The sequence below is a fragment of the Trichogramma pretiosum genome, unplaced genomic scaffold (assembly GCF_000599845.2).
Source record: "Trichogramma pretiosum strain Unisexual culture from Peru unplaced genomic scaffold, Tpre_2.0 scaffold1, whole genome shotgun sequence".
NCBI classification, from domain to species: domain Eukaryota; kingdom Metazoa; phylum Arthropoda; class Insecta; order Hymenoptera; family Trichogrammatidae; genus Trichogramma; species Trichogramma pretiosum.
The window spans coordinates 5,735,888-5,760,422 of record NW_019641703.1 but is presented as its reverse complement, the minus strand read 5'-3'; the positions used below and the strand labels follow the sequence as shown (position 1 = coordinate 5,760,422).

The window sequence follows — 24,535 nt, the reverse complement described above, 5'->3', positions numbered from 1 at the left end:
GAAAATACCCCGTGCGAAAGTTCCTGAATTAGAATACAATTGTAGTCTATAGCAATTTAAACATTCAAACTTTCATTCAAACATTCAAACTCCAGCAAAAGATGAGTACTTTTCTGGTTCAAGTTTTAGAAACAAACTTTTTTGCAATTTTTCAAACTGTTTCAAACAGTTTAAATGTTAAATAATGAAATACTTTTTTCACATTTTATATGTGTTTATAATCGAAGTTATAAAATTCGATTACAAAAGAGCGTCGAGTCAGCCGTGTGCTATTGTTGTTATCGCCTGTACCTATATTATGTTATTCAAACGAGCAGCTTCTGCTACTGTGGATTGACGATTTCAATAAGATAACAAAGTCAACGACTTATTCTCGTCCTAAGCTCGGGCCTACTCGTATCTCCTATAAATCTCGGGTTCACTCTTCTATATATATTTTTTTAAATATCTCTATGTATCTATCGTATATAGAGTAAGTGAATAGTCGCATCGACCGCAGCAAGTGTGGTTTTCGTGATAAGAAAAACAAACTCAAATTATTAGTGACTGTGCGAGTTGTGCTCGAGTAGGAAAAACGATAAAAATGAAAGCTCTAGATTGGAGGAGTTTGATAAGCATTGCCAGTCGAGCGAGCGAAGAGGAAAAACGCCGATTGCTCCTTGATGGTATATATCGTGTTGTCGAGAATTGGCAGGGACCATTACCAGATCTTTTAGAGATCTTTCGACCCGAAAAAATCGAGTGTCTTCTCTCGTACGCCGTAACGGACCAAGAGGGCGACGAGGAGGCAAGAATACGATTCATCAAGTTCGTGGTTGACTCCGGCTACAGAGACCAGCCCAAAATTGGCCCAGACGGCCGGTACGTGTTGCATCGAACCACACCGATACATCTCGTTTTACGCGCCAAAATCGACAACTGGGATGCAACTGCGACCAACATGGTCCAGCTGCTATTTGAAATCTACAACAGATTTGATTTGAACTTTATCGACGAAGCAGGATTCACCCATTTTCAGGCGGCTTGCTCTATCCCTGATGGACACCAACTCGTCTGGAAAATGATCAATCGAAGGCAGAATCCTAATTCGCTCCTACGATCAGCTCTGCTAAATGCGAAGTGGGCCGTGGAGCTACTGATAAGAGGCGCCGATCCTACTTGGGTCGATACCGATGGATCCACTGCTCTGCACACTATTTGCCGGGATAATCGCTTGGACTTGCTGAAGTTATTCTTCAAGATCGTCGATAAGCACAGAAAGGCAGTGCAGATCAATGTCCGTGACAGCTTGGGTAACACACCGCTGCACTTGGCTGTGAAGAACGGCTACTTAAAGACTTCTGAAATACTGCTGACAAGAGGCGCCGATCCGAACTCAGCCAACCAAGAAGGATCGACACCTCTGCACATTATTTGCCGGGATGGTCGCTCTAACTTGCTGAAGTTATTTTTCAAGATCGCCAACGCCATCGGGTATCCAGTGTGGGTCAATGTCTCAGATAAGGAGGGTAACACACCCCTGCACTTGACTATAAGTCACAAAAGCATGAAAAATTCTGAGATACTACTGGTAAACGGAGCCAATCCGAATTTGGCCGATAAGAATGGATATACTGCTCTGCACCTCATTAGCAACACCAGACCCCACGCAGTGATGCAGCAATTCTTTGAGATCGTCGACAAAAAGCAACAGACGGTGCAGATCGATGCTCGGGACAACAAAGGCTGGACACCATTGCACATGGTTGTGCATTTGGGCAGCAGAAGTAAGTTTCAATTGCTGCTGAGCAGGGGCGCTGATCCAAATGTCACCAATCAGGATGGACAGACTCCGCTGTCCTTGGCTTTGTTCAACGCAAACACGAAGATGGCCGATGATCTTCTGTGGGCAGACGCTGATCCGAATTCGGCCGATAAAGAGGGATGGACTCCTCTGCACGTCATCTGCGTTAAATGCACTTGGTTTTTGGAAACGTTCTTCAGAATCAACGCGGAAAGACAGCAACCAGTGGAGATCAATGCCAAGACCATCGATGGTAGAACACCATTGAACTTGTTAATGAATCGCACCAACTACCAGGAAGCGTCGCGATATTTGGAGGCATTAGGCGCCCGGCTTGACTAACAATGAAAGATTGACTACCAATCTGTGAATTAGCGACGATAAACACGTCTGCCTTATTTTTTGGGGTTTAGTGTTATTTATGGTCAAATAAATAAAAAATTGTTTTTCTTTCAATTCAATTTCGTGTGAAAATATTTTTTCTCCCTATTTTTATTATGAAATTTGCAATCTTTTTAATTTTCAATTTAGAAGTAGAATGCCTTATGCGAAAAAACACAACCTGAGGGCACACTCTGAAACGACGTCTACCAAGTAGAGATCGAAACACACATCAAACATAATTATGGCATAAAAAAAAGCACATAGTCATTGGTTTAGCGTATAAAATCATTTTCCGTCATGAAATGCGTTTTCTAGAATAATTAAAGTGTAAAAAAATGCAAAATTTGTCTTCAATAAATTATATTCCTTTTCTGGTTCATGTTTTAGAAAAAAGCTTATTTGAAATTTCGCTAACTGTTTCAAACAGTTTAAATGATAAATAACAAAACTTTTTTTTTTATAATCGAAGTCGACTTGGTGAAGATGTTCCCGGTATACGACGGACAGAACTCGTTTGGTTTGACTCTGTACGTGGTACGCCAAACAAATATGAAGGGAACCGAATATCTGTCGAGAAACGGCACCCAATCCAAATATTACCCACACATATAAATTCTATTCAATACTTTGCACATCATTCGTGTGGTTGCCAAGAAATTTTTGGAAACGTTCTTCAAGATCATCAGCGACAAGGGTCAGTGAGTGGAGATCAACGCGCAAGACACGTTAGGTAACACGCCGCTGCACTTGGCATTGATATGCAGGGAGTTACGCACCGAGAATGCGGTCGAATTGCTGCTGAGCCGAGGCTCCAATCAGAATTCGGCCAACACAGCCGGATCGACTCCTCTGCACGTTATTTTCAAGAATGGCGACGACGACGACGTTCAATTGGCGAAGCTATTCTTTGACTTCAATCAGCAACTCGGTAATGAGTCAGATAGGATACAATCCTACAATGGGCCGTGGCGAATCTCACATCGAATAGGGTCGACGAACTCGTGAATCGTGGCGCCGATCTGTCTACATTCGTTTTTCCCTCTTCGGACTATTTTGGCGGAGGAATGTAATGATGATGTCGCGCAACGAATCTCTGCTCGATTTTAAAGTGAGATTGGCAGCCGGAGCAATGGCTATCGTCGAGCGTATAGAGAGATCAAAGGATACGAGCTGAAGTCAAACGACGCCCTGACGGTTATGAGATTGTTCGCTAGGTACAACTTTTTCGAAACGGAAGAAGACCATAAATATTGGTACTACGACGAGGAGTTCGTGAGAAATGCAAGACAGATAATGATAAGGCCGAGTCTGTCTCTCTACGACCTGAAGAGACAGCCACATGACACACGTACAGCAACTACTTGGAGTTCGGGTGCGATGAAAAATTTTGGCATCCGATCGGCTGGCATCGGAGGGTTGGCAATTTGCATCTGTGCGAGAAAATGCCGTAAGGATTTTTCCAGCGATGGGCACTAAAGTACCGTAAAATCGCCCACAACGAATCACTCGAGAACAAAAAGTTATATGACATTTGCTTGAGGACTGCAAGCAATGGAGAAGCTGATTTGTCTGCTGTCACATTGCCTGACAAACCAGAATGGGAAGATAACTCAATTTGGTCTGATTTTATTCAAATTGGACAAATTTTCCATAGCGCTCGATATCATTTCAAGTAAAAGATTTCAAGATATGTATTCATTACCCCGGCATCACATACATCGAGACCATGAGTTAGCTACGAACACACTTGACTATTTATCATTTACTAAAATGTTTCCACACTCCAGACGCTGTTGCAGATTCTTGGGGTAAAAATTCATACGTTCTTTTCGAATAATTTTAAGAAATTTCGTTCTTTGTGTTTATTCGTTCAAATCGTTACTTTTCGAAATTAGAATTTGACACTTGCTTTTTGTTACTTCGATGTTTAGGAAAATATTTTTCGTGGTTTTTTATCATCGCATTTATAATTTTTGCAATTTTCTATGTCAAAAAGAAACGATTTGTACCAAAAAACACAAAATCAACTCACTCGAGCCTTCAACAGCATTCGAAGTGAAAGATGGAAACCCCTTCGAGAAATTATAAATCCATCTTAATACACACATCGCAAGGAGTGCGAGTGAAAAGACTCACCCACTTTTAATCTCTAGGTATCTTAGATTTTTCTGATAATTTATTTTATGTCTTGAAAAAAAACAATTTAACTCTTAAACGGTGTTATAGGGTTCAAAACTATTTATTCATTGTTGCACTCGATGGTTTCTCAGCAAGCGTTACACAAAAAAAAATCCCGCACGAAAGTTCCTCAGTTGCAGCTATTTAAACATTCAAATTTAAACGTTGAAATTGTAACAACAAAAATGCATACCGTTCCGATTCACGTTCTAACAGTATATTTTATAAAAATATCGCTAACTGTTTCAGAAAGTTTGAATGTGAAACAACTTAAGTGTATATTTCCTATTTCATTTGCTATAACTTAGTACTGTAGAATCATTATTTTAGTAATACAGAAACGGCCTAATTTCCCGTCTTTGTAGCGTCGTACGTATATCATCATATCTCTCGTGTTTCTCGCGATATTTTCTCCTGTCGAACGCGACACACGTGTTTATAATAGAAACCGTTAAATTTTGTGAGAAAACGCGGCAATTCAGCCGTGTGCTATTATTGTTATTACCTATACCTATATTATGTTTTTCAAACGAGCTGCTTCTGTTACTTTGGATCGATGATTTCAAATAAATACCAAAATCAACGACTTATTCTCGTTCTTAGCACGGGCCTAATCGTATCTCCTATATATCTCGCGTTCGCTTTTCTATATATTTTTTCAGTAAATCTCTATGTATCTATCGTATATAGAGTAAGTGAATAGTCACACAGTATTAGTGAACAGTTAGAAATATCGCATATATCGACCGCAGCAAGTGTGGTTTTCGTGGCAAAAAAAACAATCTTAAATTATTAGTGACTGTGCATGTTGTGCTTGAATACGCCACACAAAAGACATGGCAAATGAAGCGTGGAAGAGCTGGATTCATAACGTCAATTGGGACTGGGATCGCAGATCGGTCTTAAATGTCCTATACGGCGTAGCTCAAATGTGGCAGAACTCATTACCAGATCTTTCAAGCTTACCAGCCGGACTCGTCGAGTGTCTTCTCTCGCACACCGTAACAGACCATGAGGGCGACGAGGAGGCAAGAATACGATTCATCAAATTCGTGGTTGACACCGGCTACAGAGACCAGCCCAAAATTGGCCCAGACGGCCGGTACGTGTTGCGTCGCACCACACCGATACATCTCGTTTTGCGCACCAAAATCAACAACTGGGATGCAACTGCGACCAACATGGTCCAGTTGCTATTTGAAATCTACGACAGATTTGATTTGAACTACACCGACGAAGGAGGATTCACCCATTTTCAGGCGGCTTGCTTTATCCCTAATGGACACCAACTCGTCAGGAAATTTCTCCAAAACGGTCAGAATCCTAATTTTTTTGTAAATGGTTATTCGCTGTTACGATCAGCTCTGCAAAATGACACGAAGTGGGCCAGGGAGCTGCTGATAAGAGGCGCCGATCCTACTTGTGTCGATACCGATGGATCCACTTCTCTGCACACTATTTGCCGGGATGGTCGGGTGGAATTGCTGCAGTCATTCTTCGAGGTCGTCGACTACCACAGAAAGCCAGTGCAGATCAATGTCCGTGACAGCTTGGGTAACACACCACTGCACTTGGCTGTGGAGAGCGGCAACGTGACGACGTTTGAATTACTGCTGGCAAGAGGCGCCGATCCGAACTCAGCCAACCAAGAAAGATCGACACCTCTGCACTTAATTTGCCAGAGAGTCAAAAAAGATAAGTTGATAGCGTCGTTTTTCAAGGTAACCGACGAAAATCGTCAAACGGTTCAGGTCAATGTCCGCGACAGGAAGGGCAACACACCACTGCACTTGACTCTGAAAAACAGTAACACGTGGGCGTCTGAAATATTGCTGAAAAGAGGCGCCGATGTGAATTCAGTCAACGAAGAAGGATCGACACCACTGCACATTATTTGCCAGCAACTCCAAGCTGACCTTTTAGTTGAAACATTCCTCCGTATCAACGACAGATTAGGTAAGACGGTGCAGATCAACGCCCAAGATAAGGGTCTAAACACACCGCTGCACTTGGCTATACTTCACTGCAAAAAGAAGGCAACTGCAATACTGCTGAGCCGAGGCGCTGATCCGAACTTGGCCGATAAGGATAGATGCACAGCTATGCACCTTGAACTCAGTAAAATTCATCAACTTTAGACTTTCAAAAGCAATAATTCGATAAAGATATATTTCGAGATATGCGATAGCGTCAATAAAACAGTGAATATCGATGCTCAAGACAACGAGGGTCGAACTCTGCTGTACGCGGCTTTGGAGTACAAAAATTCGAAGGCGGTCGAACTGCTGCTGAGGAGAGGCGCCAATCCCGATTTGGCCAACAATAACGAATCGACACCTCTGCACTTAATTTGCCAGAGAAACAAAAACACCGACGAATATCTCGTGGAATTCATGAGAATCCTTCACATCATCGAGAAATCAGTGAATATCCATGCTCGGGACAAGACGGGCCGGACTCCGCTGTCCGTGGCTTTGCTCAACGGAAACACGAAGATGGCCGAATGGCTTCTCGGAACAGGCGCTGATCCGAATTTGGCCGATAAGACGGGATGGACTCCTCTGCACATTATATGCATGAGATGCCCTACTTTTTTAATAAAGTTCTTGAAAATCATTGAAGACAGGGAGCCACCAGTGGAGTTCAATGCCAAGACCATCGAAGGTAGAACACCATTGAAATTGTTAAGGGAATACAAGCCCACAAACTACAAGAACTATTCGTCAGTTTTGGAGAAACTAGGCGCGAGGCTTGACTAACGATGGAAGATTAACATCCAATCTGTAAACTAGTGACGATAAACACATCTGCCATATTTTTTTGTGTCTAGTGTTATTCAAGGAAGGGATAGGGTCTGCTGTACGATGGTTTTCGATTTTGTTGAGCACATAGTAAAACGTATTTATCTATAAATTATACTTATTATAAATAGTTACTTGAAGAACATTCCGTTAAATTTTCAGCTTAAAATAGCGAAAAATAAGCTAACTACGCAGTAAATTTTCTCACACAACTGAAAAAAGATAGATTGCGGTGGACACTGTAGCTAAAAATCTACTGGACCGATTCTTTCAAAATTTTTTCTACTTTTAAATACATAAGATATGATTTAATGACGCCGAGGTATTTCGTTATAAATTATTTTTGAGATTTTGGCATATAATTTCGAAGTCCAAAAAATGAAGCTAAAAAGTCATCTCACATGTTAGTAAAAAGCATTTAAAAATGCAAAAAATTAAATTATCTCGACGTCATTATCTCATATATTATCTACGTAAATAGTGAATAAAATATGAAGTCGAGTAGATTTTAAGTAACGGAATCCACCGGATTATTTTTTCATTGCGTGTGAAAACTTGCTGTAACTAGCTTATTTTTAGTTATTTTAAATATTCTTCAAATAACTATTAATTATGTTTATGTGTATAATTATAAATCAATTCGATTTACTATACGTTCAAAAAAAAAAAAAAATCAGTCAAGACCCTACCCCCTTCAGGTAGCATTAATTCCACAACGCTTAAATAAATGTAAACTTGTTTTTCTTTCACTCAAATTTTTTTGGAAAATGTTTTTTTTTTTATTTTGATTATGACATTTGCAATCTTTTCAATTTTCTATTTCGAAAAAGAATGATTTTATACAAAGAAAACAGTTTCAAGGCAGGCAGAATCTTAAGCGACGTCTACAGAGTGGAGATCAAAACACATTGAGAAATAAAAATAAAAAAAAATATGCATATCAAAAATATAAATATGAGAAAAAAATTATGCTACAGTGCGAGTGAAAACTGAAATACGCTAAAAGAGCGCAAGAACCAGAATGTTTTCGGGTAGTCGAATTTTCCTCGACTTGAGTCGAGCGAAACTCGGAAGATCGCATACTCGACCCGCTCTAATCTCTTGATATCCTTGATTTTCCTGCTTGTTTATTTTTTATCTTAAAAAAAAATTATTTGTATGGCGTACCATACAGATGATGTGCAGAGGAGTACATCCGTATACCTGCGGATAAAATTTGTTACACTATTGAGCTTACGATGATCTAACGTAAAAGAATGGTAATTGGGCCAGATCAAGTATTTCATACTCAAGACATTTTGAATAAACCTGAAAATGACATTTAAACTTTTTCGAAAAATTTAGACTTGTTTTTAACCACTTCAATACGATAATACCACTGATACTACCATCAAAAACCTGCAAGTAACAAAGTAAGAATAATTGTAAAGTCAGCAGCAAATTTGAAAAATTAAAAGAACTTTTTTATGTTTTGAATGAGCATATATGTGCAACTTCTAGTGGCCCTTTTACGTTCAAAAAATTTTTTCGATGGTAAACAACTAGCAATACAATGTTGAGCTCTTCTACTAAGGTTACATTTTCACCCGAGATTTTTCACGCCGTAGCGCGTAGTAAACACCACGTGAAAACGGCCGTTATTAATATTACAAGCTCACACAGAAAGAGCACGTATTAATAGTACACGTTACAGTATATGCAGCAGCATTAATTACGGCGAGAAAACGCCGTAATATAGGCGCACGTAGATGTATAAATAACACTATCGGGGCAATAGTCGCTACGTGCGCCGTTGAGTCCGCGGAATCCACGTAATATTGAACATTATTCTTAACGGTTTCGATGGACTATTTACATTTTACAATTGCACTCGCACTCCATCGCAGTTTTTTAATTATCATTCGAAAATGTACGACTCGAATGTAGCTTATGTACCACAATAACGAGTGTTCCGAGCTCAAGTAATACGATCATAATCGCCGCATATCGTCGATGCATATATTACGACGTGTTGTACATTACGAGACGGAGCGTATTCGCGCTGCGCGACTGCAGGTATTTCCGGGCATCGGCCTTGCCGCGTGCGGCTCGCGCGCTCGAGCTACCAACCACGAAGGCTCGAAGCCGTCGACTTTTTCGCCATACATTCTGCTGATTCTGCGGTGTGTATCTCGTAATTTTTCATTTCTTTTTTTTTTGCCTTCGGTATACAATATCGTGCCTTCGCGCGTTGAGGAAAAATGAGGCATTTTTTTTCATCGGTTCTACGGTTACGATCCATCAACGTGAAAATATAGACACGTTGTGCGTGTACGGCGATTGGCTGCAGTTCGGAGTGCGCGCGGTGGAAGAAAAAAAAATGAGCTCGATTGAGATATAAATCGCGCCATGTACGTACGCACTTTTCACCGAGATTTCTACATTATAATTAATAATTAAGGACTTGCTTGATTGAAGTTTCTCACGGCTTTATTTTTCTCGAGAATATAATTTCTAGAGAAATTCGAGTAGATAATTCGAATCATTTTGCGCACATTTATTTAAAAAAAAGTGAAATTATAAAGTTAACTTTCATTACCGAGCAAACGTGATATGATTATAATAGAATATATGCGTTGAATCATGCGATTAATGTTGATGAAACGAATGCTAGTTAAAAAAAAAAAAAAAGTCTTTTTTCAAAAAGTATATAAACTATAACGATAAACGCAATTAATAAAAATTGCATATCAAATATTCCAGCCGATGCCCTTCTAATGTAAAAAGTTGATTGGTTCGTGTGTAAAATCGAAACTCTGGAACCAAGCACTTACTCACAATACACCCCCGAATGAAATTAATTGATCTCGATGTTAGCATCGGTAGTGAAAAAAAAGGTTAATCTCGATAAGCTTTACAGAAATGTATACACGTGTTAAGCTACTGGTAAAATCGTGCGCTTAGTTTGAAACGATCAAATCGTAGCCCTTTATACGGAGAAAAGTAGAGAGAGTTAAAAGCGGAGAAACAGAGAGAAAAAGAGAACGAAAAAAGGTTTAAACTGCACGCTCGCATAAGAAAATGTATCGTCGATATTACAAGTTATATACCGATGCACGCGGATTTGTGGAGAGAGAAAAAAATTGAAATTTCACACGATCGCGCGCAAATGTATGCGTAATACACGCGAAAGAAGATTACCGGTATAATATACGTATGTGTGTGTGTGCGAGCCCGTGGCACAGACAACAAATAAACGAGGATTCGCGTGCACTGGCGCTCGAGCCTCGTCTCTTTCTTTTTTACTCTCCGCTTCTGTACGGTGGCGTATTATGTATACCTACATAAAATGTATAAGCTTTCTCAGCTCTACGGTTAATGCGCGTTCGAATTCGCAATTATATATCCTACACGTTGTATAGACAACTATACCTGCCGTGCAGTGCGGTCACTTTACGCTCGGATGTATATTATACGCGTCAGAATCTTGACGCTCGAACACAGGCCCGGTTTATATCGTCTATGGACTCGTATAATAGTGCTACCATAGGTCTTTTGTGTTCCAATGCTCGATCGAGAAAAAAGTTCGATGTGTAATGTAAGAGAAAGCGAATGCGCTTAATTGTTCTGCGCCGAGATTCAGCGATGCAATTGCTCTCGGTATAGCTTCGCAGCGCAAACTGTACGATCATTCGCAGACTCATTGGTGTTTCGAGCCAAGTTGTTGCGGGATGCAATCGATCGATCTTTTCTTTTTTTTTGTAAGGATGTTTTAATACGTCAGTATGTTTATCGCGAGCGTGTTTCAAAACAACGATCGAATATTATTCTCTAAACAGTCACGAGTATAAGCGTAGCTTGCAATCGTCAAAAAATCACGATCGTTAGAGAAGCAAAATTAAATCAGGGAGCACACGTGCATTCGCGATGATTTCTAAACTCGCGACCGCGCGCATCGCGATTTATAAACGCAACATCGTTGATACTTATATAAAATCCCGAAAGACACAATGAAAATTTGATCACGCAACCGGCTCGCAGCGCGCGAGTATCAGCACCGAGCTCGCGGCCTGCTTTACTTCAAAGACACGCGTCTATACATACACGAGCCGAGCGATGAACTCCCTTTTTGGTTAATTGCCCTGGGAAATCCTATTTACAAGCTGTCATTCAGTCTCTGCCTGGTATACGCGTGTCAGTGTGCAGAGAGCAGCAGCTCGCGCAGCTTGTATGTGTACTCGGAGACTCATATATATTTATACGAGATTTCCTAGGCTAGGTATATACACACACATACACGCGCTCGCGCGCTGGGATTTATTGGCTTTCGCGTATGCTGGAAAGTTTGAACTGCGCGTGCATGTGTGTAGTGTGTAAGTATGTGCATATATGTAGGGCGTACATACATAGAGGTAGCTTGTGAGCGAGCATCAGCGTTGATGGTGTACATTCGACGTGGGTGTACATAAAGACGTCGCTCTATGAGCGAATCGCAAAGAGTGACGGTTGGAATTGGCTAGGATCTTTCTCGACACTTGTAAGATACGAATGTATATTGGGGTGTCCCTTATTTCTCAACTTGCATAGAATCTCGCTCCAGTGATTTTCTTAGTTTTTGATGTGATCGCGTTTGGCAACAGGGGTGAACCCGTAAAAACTGAGCGTCCTTCCGTCCGCCCGTCCGAGCGAGCGCAACTTTGGTAGTATAACTGCCTATACAGCGAACATATTATTGCATGTATGTATACGTGACTATGAGTGTGTTTTCTTAAGGGAAGTCGACATTTTTATCATGTTATATTAATTTTAAATTTGACAATGATAGACTGCGTAGCTCTTACATGGTAATTTTACTGTGTCTGTTTTGTCCGAAATTTCATTTGTCGGCGAAAGTTTAAATTCATGCGCCCACTCGAAGATTAGAACAGTATAGCCTTTCGGCGTTCGAAGAATTCAGACCACGCTAGTTAGTATATACTAGCTAAGCTAGCTACAGTGTGATAAAGTGATAATTAGTAATTCAATCGAGTGAATACGCTTTTTGATACTGCATCTTTTATCTATCTATTTAGCGAATCTTAGTGAGTGTGTCAGCGGGTTATCAAATCGCTTTCCGAAGCCTATACCCGTTATAACTGTATCTCTCGCGCTCTCTCTCTCTCTCTCTTTTGAGCTACACGTGTTCGTTCGTATGTGCTGTAAACTGCACTAAAAAAGACACTTTTTAACACGCCGTCAAAACGGACACAACTACGCAGTGTGCCTTGTGTATAACTCCAGTGAGACGACTTCTCGCAGGCAACGAAAAATTACAGTGTCGGCTGCGGCAAGTGAATAACATATAAAAATAATATTTTATTTTACCAAAGACTACTACTTTGCGGTGTGTGTGTCAGAATACGCCAAAAGATGGGCAGAATATCGAAAATATTAAGTAACTCCAAGAGAAACATTAATTTCAAGAAATAGATGATACCCCGTTGATAGAAGGGGTAAGCAAATACGTAAGCGTACTACAGCAATACAAATGTCCGATTGGAACGAGAACACAGGTTTAACCGATGGAAGCATTTCGATCGTTGTTAAGCTTTTTAAAGTTTATGACAAGTTTCATGGGAACTTTTCAAATTGCTGTTGAGACGAGGCGTGAATGCGAATTTGCGTAAAAACACTAGATCGACTCCGATGCACATTATTTGCTCGTGGAGATACGAAGTAATTGAGAGATGGTGGTGGGAGATCTGCGACAATCATATGAAGAAGTTCGATCTTAATGATGTAAACAACCAAAGGGTCTTTGGGGGGAGGGGGGGGGGGGCAAAATTCTTTACTCAACATGTTGTGAGGGACAGGAAAACTACTTACATGACGGGGGGAGGGTTTGGAAACATCGCAAAACACCCTTACGCAATTAATGGAAGGCCCTTATGTACAGAACTTCAGTTTTTCGCGTTTGGAATCGATCATGACATCTAGTGGTTAAATCGGAACTTCATATTCTAAAGAGCACCTTGATAAATTTTGTTCTAACTTTTCTAAATTTTTTTGGGACAAACCTGACATCGAAAACAACAAGTTGTACATATTTGCAGAAAAAATTATTTTTGGCCATTCGACTTTACGAGAACCGGCCAACTGTATCAAAAATGATTGCAAATATGGTTTTTTAACATACAGCACATAATATCTTTAGTTTGCCCGGAATATGCACGAAATGCGCGCAATAGGCGACGAATTTACCTTAAACTTTCCCATTTATATTTATAAGCTAAAATTTTTTTATTGAAGAATCAAACTGAAACTCAATTTTCCATATAATTAATCAATTAAAAACACCGAGCCACAAATGCAACTTTTTATGCGACGCGCGCGTTTAGTGAATTCGCACATGATTTCGCCCATACATCAAGGAACATCACGACGACGACTGAAAATCTCACTCGTTTCTCAAATCAATTACTCAGCGTAAGCAGCAGCAGTAGTAGTGATAGCATGGGAAGATATACCGCGCTACACAACGCCTATCCTATATCATGTACAGTATACATGATGCTTCTAATTGAAGCTCCATGAGTACACAATGTTTATACATTTTAATCCTCGTACGCTGAGACTCGTTGCTGCACGAAACCTCGTTACGTTACGCGTGGGATAAATACATAGGTTCAAGCCATATCTTATTGCAAAAAACACTTACGACGATAGAAGCAATGGATATTGAATTTTTTTGGTATCGCTTCACAATTACACACTTGATCTACTATCATCCATCTCCAGTTTTTCTCGATGTCTCTCGCGCATAGAAGCAATAATACAGCGAGTCCATAAAAGTTTATATACCTTATACAGTTTCTAAAAAAAAAGTTGCTCGCTCGCTTGATTTTGACCCGATTCTTCGCAAAACAATCTAGAAGTTCGAACGTGAAAGTGACACTGTTACATTGTCAAACGCGCGTATAGGCATGCTCGTAATATATAACTCACAGAAGCTTGATACGATGTAATAATTCTTACATTGTATAAGCAACTTTACGATCAAGATCGTTGCTTTTTATATCTTTATTTCCCTCTACGAATTGTTTGCGTGCGTGAGAGTTCATAATTACGACCAAGTGAATTACTTTTGTGATTCGAAAGTTACTAGGTCAGATTTTAATGATATTTACGTCTCGAGCATATATGCGTTCCTTTGCCGAAGACATAATTACTTGAGAATGGACATGATAATTGTAACTTCGCCGTAATGTATATAACTGATTTTTATATCCAAAAGTGGTCGAAATAATACGTATTTCCTTTTTAGCGCAAATCGTTGTGCTTGTCATTTCACTTACGATTCTAAGTGATGCTCAACGAAACAATGCGCGATTTTAAACATCTGAATTTTTTGCGAAGGTAGCAGAATGAAAGAGAAAGAGAAAACTTTGTCTCTACAATTATGTTAAAATGACTGTTTCTCTCCCCTACATTGTTTTAGTACTTTACCTCCCACTAGTTTCTAATGAAAGTTACAACGATTGTCATCAAAGGAGCCTGCTTTTAATAAAAATTTAGAAATTAACATTGTCTCATATATTTCAATAACACAGAGAATACTCGAAACACCGGATCAATCCTATTTCAATGAATTTTCAGATAATAACCACAGCGCCACGAAACGAGAGTTCGCCTAAGCCATTAACAAGTATACGAGACGATGCATCGATCGCAAGATTCAAAGCATCGCGCAGCATCAACGTCAACATGACCCGTGATTACGAATCAGCAGCAACAGTCGCGAAGAAATGCCATCGCCGAGTGAGCGCCGTTCGCGCGTGCACGGCATTGATACTCCTTCTGGATTGCTGTCTCGTGCTACCGACGGCGGCGGCAGCGAATAGTCCGCCGCGTTTTCTTACCGATCGCGGCCAGACGGAGATCGTGCTGAGATTGAAGGAGGGCCCGGAAACGCCGGTCGGTGAGTATCATCGAATTCGGTATCTATAGGCTTTTTATCCGTCTGCGCAGTAAACTGCGTGACTCGACGCGATCAATCGTTTATATTCACTACGCGCGTAATTTGTCACGGAACGTATTTCGATACGCTTTTTGTTGAAAAAAAAAAAAGAATATCGACGTTTTCAATATGATTCCCTTCGAGTTGTTCGTGAACGATGAATGATCTATCACTCTAACGATCGATTTTTTGTTTCCAGGGAGTTTCATCTATCATTTGCGTGGCGTCGATCCGGACGGCGACGATTTGACTTTCGGCGTGTTGAATCAACCCGGCAGCGACGTCATCAGCATCGAGAAATCCAGTCGCACCGATGCCAAGGTCTACTTGAAAAAACCGCTCGATCGCGAGGTAATGAAAAATTTGTCATAGTACAATTCGTTGTATAAATATATGCAATGAGAAAAAAATTGAAAATATACACTCGATAAATTGATCAAGCGTCTTAGCACTCGCGTATACATAAAGAGGATTTTTCTTTACGCTTGGCCGATTCGAGTAAACGACCGAACGCTCGCGCGCGCGCGCGCGACGGCGCTCAGCCTAGATACAGCCAAGAGTCTACGTATATATATAGAAGGAAGATCGGTCGCACGCGCGCGAGCAGAGAGATGTACTTTGTTGTTATTATAGGTACTATGCACATTACGAGCAGCTATATTACACTCCACGCGTACAGAACAAAGGGCCCGATCTTCGTTTCCGCTTTGGTTTTTTTCTTACTTTATTTCTTGTATCTCGTGTAAGGATGAGAAAACTACGCGTAGAGGCAGTTGGCTGGGAATGAATGCATACAAGCAAATTGATACTATTATATTTGCGTTTTTATAGACTACTTGTGCGTGTGTGTTCGATTTTTATCTCATTGATTAACTGCTGATCGGAAAGTATGTATCGTAGCCCCTTTATAAGCGTTTGAATCGGATGTACATTAGAAACGATCAAACAGTTTTATTGCTAATTAATTGTTGTCTTAGACTATAATTACTGTAAACTATTCATTAAAGTAATAACCGTAACTAAAGTGGTAAACATATTTCCCACGTACAGGTCCGAGACGATTATTCGTTGGTACTGACTCTGACCGACGGCAAATTGGGCGAGGGCAATTTCATCACTCAGAGCCTGTTCCTGCTCATCGAGGACATCAACGACAACGTGCCGATCTTCAAGCCCCACCCGACGAGTCTGACGGTGCGCGAGGACGCCAGCCCCGGTGTGCTCACCACCGTCGAAGCGACGGATCTCGACGAGGGACCCCACGGCCAGGTCGTCTATCATCTGCAGGAGCTCGACGGCGACGACGATGTGTTCAGCATCACGACGGTCAACGGCCGCGGCGTCATACGCCTGGTCGGCCGGCTCGACTACGAGAGAAAGTACCTGTATCAGCTGCGAGTGCTGGCGGTCGATCGGGCCATCAACGAGAAGGTCAACACGGGCTCGACGGCGATACTGGTGAAGGTTCAGGACGTGGAGGATCAGCCGCCGGAATTCATATCGATGACGCCCGTCTCGAGGATCAGCGAGAACACGAGGATAGGAACCTCCGTTTTGCAAGGTATAAAGATCATCAGATCGTCAGCTTTGTAATAATCAGTAACATATTCTAATTTATATCTTTATTATTATTAGTTCGAGCTATCGACGGCGACAAGGGCATCAACAATCGGGTCACCTACGGCATAACACGCGGCCCCCGCCAGCTGTTCGACATCGACGCGACGACGGGCGTCGTCTTCACCACGGCCCATCTGGATCGCGAGGCGCCCGACAACAGCGACGGCTCGTTCGTCCTCGAGATCACGGTGCGCGAGGTCTCGAAGATCGTGCCGGCGCCGCAGGTCTCCACCGAGGTCACCGTCATACTGATGGACGTGAACGACGAGACGCCGACGTTTCGCAGCCCGGCCTACGTGGCGGAGATCAACGAGAACGCGCCGCCCAACACGCCCGTGAACTTTCTCGCCGACTCCGTGCCCGAGGTGTTCGACCACGATCTCGGCTCGAACGGCACCTTCAAGCTGTTCATCGCCGGCGATCAGGGCATATTCGAGGTGACGCCGAAGCAGGGCATCAACGAGGCGCCGTTTCTGATTCGCGTGAAGGATTCGGCCAAGCTCGACTTTGAGAAAATATCGAGTACGTATTATTGCGTAATAATCAATGAACTGTAAAAAAAAAGGAAAAAAAATTGTAATAACGTATACAACTTCCGTAAACGCAGCGGTAAACTTCACCCTCGTGGCTAAGGAAATAGTGGCGAACTCGGCGAAGCAGAGCTCGGTGCCCGTTACGGTGCACATAAAGGATCAGAACGACAACTATCCGGAATTCGCCGAGAGCACTTACGAAGTCTCGGTATTCGAGAACTGCGAGGTCGGCACTACTGTGGCGTGGGTTCAAGCGCTCGATTACGACAGCGGAAATTACGGCACCAAGGGCATCAGATACACCAATCTCGGCGGCAGCTTGGCCAGCGCGTAAGCGTATATTATAAATAATCAGATCAGATCTTTCGTTAATGATATGTAATTTTAATTCGTAAATTTTAGCTTGGACTTGGATTATCTCACGGGGGTGATAAGCGTGAGGCAGCCGGGCGCGGCCTTCGATCGCGAGCTGATCGCACGCCACTACCTCACGGTGGAGGCGCGCGACGATCTCGGCCGGGGCAATCGCAACACCGTCCAGCTGATCGTCAACATCAACGACATCAACGACAACACGCCGACCTTCCTGCAGAGCAAGTACGAGGCCGTCCTCGTGGAGAACGAGGAGAACTTCGAGTCGCCGCTCGTCGTCGAGGCCTTCGACATCGATCTCAACGGGTCGCGCAACAGCGAGGTCGTCTACTCGATCGTGCCCAGCGACTTTTCCCGCAACTTCAGCATCGATCCGCGCCGAGGCGTCATCAGACCCGTCAGGCCCATGGATTTCGAGGCTCTGCCGCTTGCGACGACGTCCGCCGTGAAATCGGCCGGTGGCAGATCCGAGTCGATCGTGAGACCCATCAGGCTGACGATAAAAGCCAAAGATCTGGGCTCGCCGAGTCTGAGCTCCGACGTGCCGCTGATGATCTACTTCAAAGACGTCAACGATAACGCGCCGAATTTCGAGAGGGCCGTGTACAAGAAGAACGTGCCGGAAGATTTACCCGGCGGAACGAGTGTTTTGCAGGTAAAAATGTTAACATTGATTTATTGAACATTACAACCAGTTACTACTATAATTCTATTTGATCCATTAAAATAAAGCAAAAGATGAAAATGCCAGATTATTTATTCAAAATCATGCTTTACTTATATACAATTATTTTTAGTTTGGCACTTGTAGATTTGCACATAAAGGCACTCGCCATCTAGTGGCGAAGACTGTCTTTAATTATGATTGTTTTTTCATACGTGTTTGTGCAGGCCAAAAATGAATTATAATTATTAATTTTATCCAAAAGTATATAAAATTCAGTAACGGTTCCTTTAATTAAGAGTCATTGAACGTAAGGTTTTTTTTGCACTATTATTGAAATATTTTGTCAAATCCTATGATTGGATTGGAAACTTGATCGCGTGTATAATTTCGCCACCAGGTGAAGGCTTGGGACAAGGATCTCTCGTCGCCGAACAACAAGATCGTGTACAGAATACAGAGCGGCGCCGGCGACAAGTTCGTGATCGAGCCGGAGACGGGCACGATACGCGTGGCGCCGGGCTCGAATCTCGACCCGGATCTCACGTCCAATCGCACGGCCAAGTATAGTTTGCGCGTGCTGGCGATCGACAGCGGCGCCGAGATCCAGCGCTCGGCCGAGGTCCAGGTCAACATCACCATCATCGACGTGAACAACAAGCCGCCCGTCTTCGTCGATCCCGGCACGGTGACCATTCGCGAGAACACCCAAGTGAGTCCAAGATAGCAAAGATAAATAATTTACAATTTGAATCGATATTGACTTCGTCGAGAAGTTGCTACGCTCGCTCGTAAGCTCGAGAATTCAAACGAACAGTTTGCATTATTGAGCTCTCTCTCTCGACTGTGTGTGTGTGTTCGTCATGCAATTCAATCAGAGTCGACGCGATTACTCGCGAGACTAACTACTTTTTGTTAATCTGCTTTCGCCCTCTGCTTTGTTTGTTTGTTCGGATGCTGCGCTAAAGGCCGGGGCTTACGTGCACCGCGTCGTAGCCAACGACCCGGACATAGCGCCGATCTTGCGCTACATAATCGACGCCAACTCGTCGGAAGCTCGCAACGAGGAGGGCAGCCTAATCCGCATTCAAGAGTACGATTATCTCGCCGCGCTGGAGCTCAACTCCGTGGACGGGCTGATACGCGTGGTAAAGCTGCTCGATCGCGAGAGAGTCGAGACGATCAGGCTGGCTTTGGTGGTCGAGGATCTGGCCGCCGTCAAAGGCGTTCAAACGGCTTCTGGTTAGCATATATAGCAGCTATATACTATATCCTACGTAATGAAATTACGTTCGTCTCTTATTCTGCGACGAATTATCGTTATTATTTTATTATTTTGCAGCCGTGCTGAACATCGTGGTCGAGGACGAGAACGACAACGATCCGAAGTTTCGGCACGCGTTCTATCGGCGCCACGTGACGGAGAACAGCAAGCGGGGCGCGCACATCGTCAGTGTGGTGGCCGACGACGCCGACAAGAATCGCACCATCGCCTACACGCTCGAGAGCCCGCGCGACATCGCCGAGCTGGTGAATCTCGATTCGGAAACCGGCGAGCTGACCGTGGCCAATAAGATCGACCGCGAGGTTCACTCCTGGCTCAATCTCACGCTTCGCGCCACCGACTCCGGCACTCCACCGAGGTAAGATGTCACGATTCGCCTCTGTTTCTGATTATGCTCGTCTCCGTGGATTTACGTGTATCAGAGCAATTCTATGAAAAAAAGGCCTCAAAGTTAGAGGCTACAATAGCGATACGTGAAAAATAATCAAAACTTTTTGTTCGCTTGCTAAATAATTACGATAATTTGATGCTTCTATATTCCCGATCATTGTTATTTTGTATGAGAGTTTCTTGGGAAGTAGAATAAAGCCATCTATCAATAGGTTGCGGTATTAATCCTACATGCATTAGTCAAAGTAAACTGACATCTCAGAGGAACTTATGATGGTCTAAATTTAGTTATTTTCGTTCCTTCACACTATTTGAATATATTCTTCCCAATTTCGTTATTGACGAACATAAACATAAAATTTTTGGTCAAATTTTTTTTCTCTCTGTCACTCTTTCTTGCGAAGGCCTGCAGGAGGCTATTTAGCTTAGTTTTAATTTAGCTCATTACATCCAAGTTCCTGGCCATCCCGTTATAACCGAAATTCGTTCATAGTCTTGAAATAGAAACCTACCGATTATTTTCGATTTTCTCGCTGCAATCGAGTTCCGACGTCTCCCCAAGACAATTATCAACGTTCACAGCTTGTTTCAAATGACGAAAAATTCGATGGCGATTTTAGCCTCGAATTTTAAGTATGTTTTAGAAAATTATATTGATGTATTTTGTTTTTACGCTTTAGATCGAGTCCAGTCGACGTGTTCATACAGGTGATCGACGAAAACGACAATAATCCGTACTTCGTGACGAGCATCGCTAATCTGACCGTACCGGAAAACGCCAAAATAGGCACGAAGATCGCTTCGATCTTGGCGCGTGACGCCGATAGCGGCGAGTACGGAAAGATCACTTACCTCCTCGACAAACTATCCTCACAGGTATGGCTCAAAAGTTAGTAAAAAGCTGAAAAAACGGCTCGCGATACTTTTCCGAACGAGAAATTAACTGTGAAAATCTCTTTCGAAACGCCTGGCTTACAGGGAAAGTTCGTCATTCATCCGGAAAGCGGCTCGTTAACAGTCGCTGACACGCTCGATTGGGAGGCAAAGAGTTCCTACGTTCTCGTTATCGAGGCTTGGGATAATTATCAATTCGGCTATACGACCGGCGAATCTCGCAATGCTTTCAAGCAAATTGAGTGAGTATATTTTTGGTTTTTGTTTAATACTGGCGTGTAAGTCATCTTTATACAAATGACTGATTTATTTTTTATTTTTTAAGAGTAACCATTGCCGACGTAAACGATAACGTGCCGAAAGTCGAGATACCCGATGGGTGCGCGACCGTATCCGAATTTCACGACATCAGAGATAGCATCGTGTTCATCAAGACCAAAGACGCGGACAATCCGCTCACACCGAACGGCCGTACGATGATACGAATTCTCGAAGGAAACGAGCGAGGTATATAACATCCCATTGATTTTTTAAACTTCGATTTTTATACCCAACCCGCTCGAGAACTTTTCTCTCTGACAATTGTCTTTCGTTGGCGCAGGTTACTTCACGCTGGAGCAAACAGACTACTGGACCGCTCGCTTGAAAGCCGCGGAATCCCTTCGCGGTAGATTCGGCACGTACTCGCTGAGAGTGGAAATCCAAGACCTCGGCGTGCCGCCCAACAAAGTTTACGCCAAGCTCGACGTCTGCGTCACGGACTACAACGACAACGCGCCGGTTTTCACGAGTCCGCCGCACAACACGACCGTACGAATACCCGAGGTGAGCTTTTTACTTTTCGCCGACTCATCGACGCTTTCACTTTCTTGATCGCTGTTGCTGCTGGCAGTAGCAGTTGGCGCGAGATAAAAAGTTCAAGAGTTTAATTTTTGCTCTTTCGCCGATAGAACATGACCGTGGGAACCGACGTTATTCAAGTGCAAGCGAAGGATGCCGATATCGGCATGAACGGCGACGTGCATTACCGGCTCAAACACGATATAGCGGGCCATTATCGAACTTTTCAAATCGACGACAAAACCGGATGGATTCAATTGAAATTGCCGCTTGATCGGGAGACTCAGAAGCTATACGAGGTAAATATATTTTCCCAACAATTATCATTCAAAAAAAGTTTGACCTTTAAACCTAAAAAAAAATAACGACAACTAAAATTACGTACACCTCGTAGATCCGAGTTGAGGCTTACGATTTGGGCACGCCGACGCCGCTGAGCTCCGATCTCGATCTGATTATCTACGTGAAAAACATCAACGACTACGAGCCGCAATTCACGATGGACGTGCACAAGGTCAATTTTACGGAAGAGCAGCCAGCGAGCCTGGAAAGAGTCGGGCTGCCCGACACGGTAGACAGGGACGAGGTCGACGACCTGGACGATCCGCCGAGCAGAGTCTGTTACTTCATCGTCGGTGGCGACGACGACGAGGGAGCATTCGACCTTGACAACGAAACGCACGAGCTCACGGTAATGAGATTTGCCGTTTTTTCTTTCGCCGTATCATTCGAGCTCGATTCACCGACCACCGAAGTCGAAAAATTGACGTTATATCCGGTTACGGTTCACAGACTGTCGCGATACTGGATCGAGAGGCCAAGAGTACCTACGAGATCTACGTCAAGGCTACCGAGGACTGTTCGAGTACGCCGAAACGAGTGGACGGTTTCGATCCTCGCGACGATACGCTGTTGAAGGTGATCGTCAACGTGAACGATATCAATGACAACCCACCGCAATTCGTCAATGAAATTTTCACCGGTGGTGTGACGACCGACACGGATTTCGGCACTCAGCTCATGAGTGTGAAAGTGCGTATATAAATTACGAGCGAACGAACGATAATCGTGCGCGCAGCATCTGAACGATTTTATAAATTGAATATTGCTTTCAGGCCGTCGATGCCGATGAAGGTGTCAATGCTGACGTAACGTATTACATAATCGGCAAAACGCAAATGACCTTGACCGAGGGTTTCGAAAACATTCAAGAGACGCCGTTTTTGGTCGATGAAAATACCGGCGCTGTGATATTGAATTTCGATCCACAGCGCGGTATGAAAGGATATTTTGACTTCACGGTAAACATTATAAATTAAAAATAAAAATAATCATCAAAATATCTACGAAATATTATCAATTAACAGGTTTTGGCAAACGATACCGATGGGCTTCAAGATACTGCAAGAGTTTTTATATATCTACTGAGAGAGGATCAACGTGTCAGATTTGTTCTTCGGCAACATCCATCAGAAATTCGCAGCCGAATCGAATATTTCCGAGAGTGAGTTGAACGAAAAAAATAATACATTGTAAGAACAAAATTGTAACTCGATTCTTAAAAATTCGAAAATTTTTCAGAATACTCGGTAACGTGACCGGTGCCATTGTAAACGTGGATGAATATAAAATTCACCAAAATCACGACGGATCGGTGGATCGCACAAGGACGGATCTTTATCTGCACCTGGTAAATCGACAAGATAACTCAATTTTAGAGGTGTCTCAGGTCTTGGGATCGGTCGATCACAACATCGAAAAACTCGACGATCTGTTCAAAGAATTCAATGTTTTGGACACTCAGCCCGCTCAAGCTCAGTCCATGGCTCAGTTCGAGCAAGCCAGCACTACTCTGTGGTTGGCTACTCTCACATTGTTTTTAACTGGACTTCTAATCATATGCGTGGGCTTGTGCTTGACTCAGAGGGCGAATTATCAAAGACAATTGAAAGCTGCGAATGCTACGCCTTTTGGTAAACTAATTTTACAATGCATTCAATGATGATAATCGTAAATTCTAAAATTATTTTCGACTTTCAGGTGTGAATGATTCGGAATTTTTGCGAGGTCCTGGGAGAGTTCCTAATACCAATAAGCACAGCGTAGAAGGATCTAATCCCATTTGGATGCATGCATATGAAAATGAATGGTTCAAAAGTGACGAATCAATAAGGTACGTTCATTATTTCATTAATTTTAGTTCCCAGTTTTTAAAAAGATAGAATAAAAAAATTTATTTTTTTTACTTAACAGTCATAATTCGGAAAGAGATTCTTTGGATGAAAATGCGGTAATAAACGAAGACGCAATGAACGAAGCAAATACGAACGCTATAAATGCAAAAGATAAACCATATTACACCCAACAAAGGATCACCTCTATATTTAGGTACGCAGCCATTAATTTATTAGTCGTCGTAAAATAAATCCATCACAATCAAAAATCCAAATTTTGTTTACAGCGTGGAATCCGCAACTTTGGAAGAAACGACCGACGAAACGGTCGAAGAAAACAGCGGCAATCAGAGTAATCAAAGCAATCGCAATGTATCACCCGTTCATCGAGGCCATAATCAAGTACTGAACAATCCGCTCGAGCACAATGTCGAAACGACGGAACTCTGACGTTTGAAGAGGGGCCAAAGGTTGGCCCGAAAAAGAAACGATCGCATGAGAGAGATGCGAGCCAAATTTTGTACATATTTTTAGTTCTTTATTTTTTTCCACCTAAACACGAGTATAAGTTTTGGGTCAAGAAAAGTCATGTACACGGAACATTCGAGCGAGCGAATATAAAAGGCGAAATCATATGTATAT

At 42.6% G+C, this 24,535-nt stretch overlaps 4 protein-coding genes across 4 annotated transcripts; all 4 read left to right on the top strand.

Moving 5' to 3' along the window:
- Nucleotides 1–341: 341 nt before the first annotated feature.
- Nucleotides 342–2,204, top strand: LOC106654498 (ankyrin-3-like). Its single transcript, XM_014374420.2, has one exon. It carries the CDS (start codon nucleotides 584–586, stop codon nucleotides 2,123–2,125), a length of 1,542 nt encoding a protein of 513 aa, XP_014229906.2. The 5' UTR covers nucleotides 342–583; the 3' UTR covers nucleotides 2,126–2,204.
- A 2,615-nt stretch (nucleotides 2,205–4,819) lies between these two features.
- On the top strand, nucleotides 4,820–6,500 carry LOC106654509 (serine/threonine-protein phosphatase 6 regulatory ankyrin repeat subunit B-like). Its single transcript, XM_014374431.2, has one exon. It carries the CDS (start codon nucleotides 5,182–5,184, stop codon nucleotides 6,481–6,483), a length of 1,302 nt encoding a protein of 433 aa, XP_014229917.1. The 5' UTR covers nucleotides 4,820–5,181; the 3' UTR covers nucleotides 6,484–6,500.
- A 238-nt stretch (nucleotides 6,501–6,738) lies between these two features.
- LOC106653792 (ankyrin repeat and protein kinase domain-containing protein 1-like) lies at nucleotides 6,739–7,104 on the top strand. The gene has a single exon (XM_014373373.1). The coding sequence runs from the start codon at nucleotides 6,739–6,741 to the stop codon at nucleotides 7,102–7,104; it is 366 nt and encodes a 121-aa protein (XP_014228859.1).
- A 7,764-nt stretch (nucleotides 7,105–14,868) lies between these two features.
- LOC106653786 (cadherin-23) lies at nucleotides 14,869–24,450 on the top strand. Its single transcript, XM_014373366.2, has 22 exons — nucleotides 14,869–15,082; nucleotides 15,321–15,472; nucleotides 16,172–16,682; nucleotides 16,757–17,263; nucleotides 17,349–17,604; nucleotides 17,677–18,301; nucleotides 18,711–19,022; nucleotides 19,279–19,552; nucleotides 19,653–19,953; nucleotides 20,666–20,861; nucleotides 20,964–21,121; nucleotides 21,205–21,386; nucleotides 21,481–21,704; nucleotides 21,830–22,018; nucleotides 22,114–22,410; nucleotides 22,512–22,751; nucleotides 22,835–23,020; nucleotides 23,087–23,223; nucleotides 23,301–23,692; nucleotides 23,760–23,892; nucleotides 23,973–24,107; nucleotides 24,181–24,450. Exons 1-22 carry the CDS (start codon nucleotides 14,869–14,871, stop codon nucleotides 24,341–24,343), a joined length of 5,784 nt encoding a protein of 1,927 aa, XP_014228852.1. The 3' UTR covers nucleotides 24,344–24,450.
- The last annotated feature ends 85 nt before the right edge of the window (nucleotides 24,451–24,535 follow it).

Bases quoted from the DNA above. Each gene is read 5' to 3' on its own strand.
- LOC106654509 (XM_014374431.2), top strand. From the start codon at position 5,182: ATGGCAAATGAAGCGTGGAAGAGCTGGATTCATAACGTCAATTGGGAC.
- LOC106653786 (XM_014373366.2), top strand. From the start codon at position 14,869: ATGACCCGTGATTACGAATCAGCAGCAACAGTCGCGAAGAAATGCCAT. The intron at 17,264-17,348 runs GTACGTATTATT...CCGTAAACGCAG, and splicing joins CGACTTTGAGAAAATATCGA to CGGTAAACTTCACCCTCGTG. The intron at 22,019-22,113 runs GTAAATATATTT...TACACCTCGTAG, and splicing joins AGACTCAGAAGCTATACGAG to ATCCGAGTTGAGGCTTACGA.
- LOC106654498 (XM_014374420.2), top strand. From the start codon at position 584: ATGAAAGCTCTAGATTGGAGGAGTTTGATAAGCATTGCCAGTCGAGCG.
- LOC106653792 (XM_014373373.1), top strand. From the start codon at position 6,739: ATGAGAATCCTTCACATCATCGAGAAATCAGTGAATATCCATGCTCGG.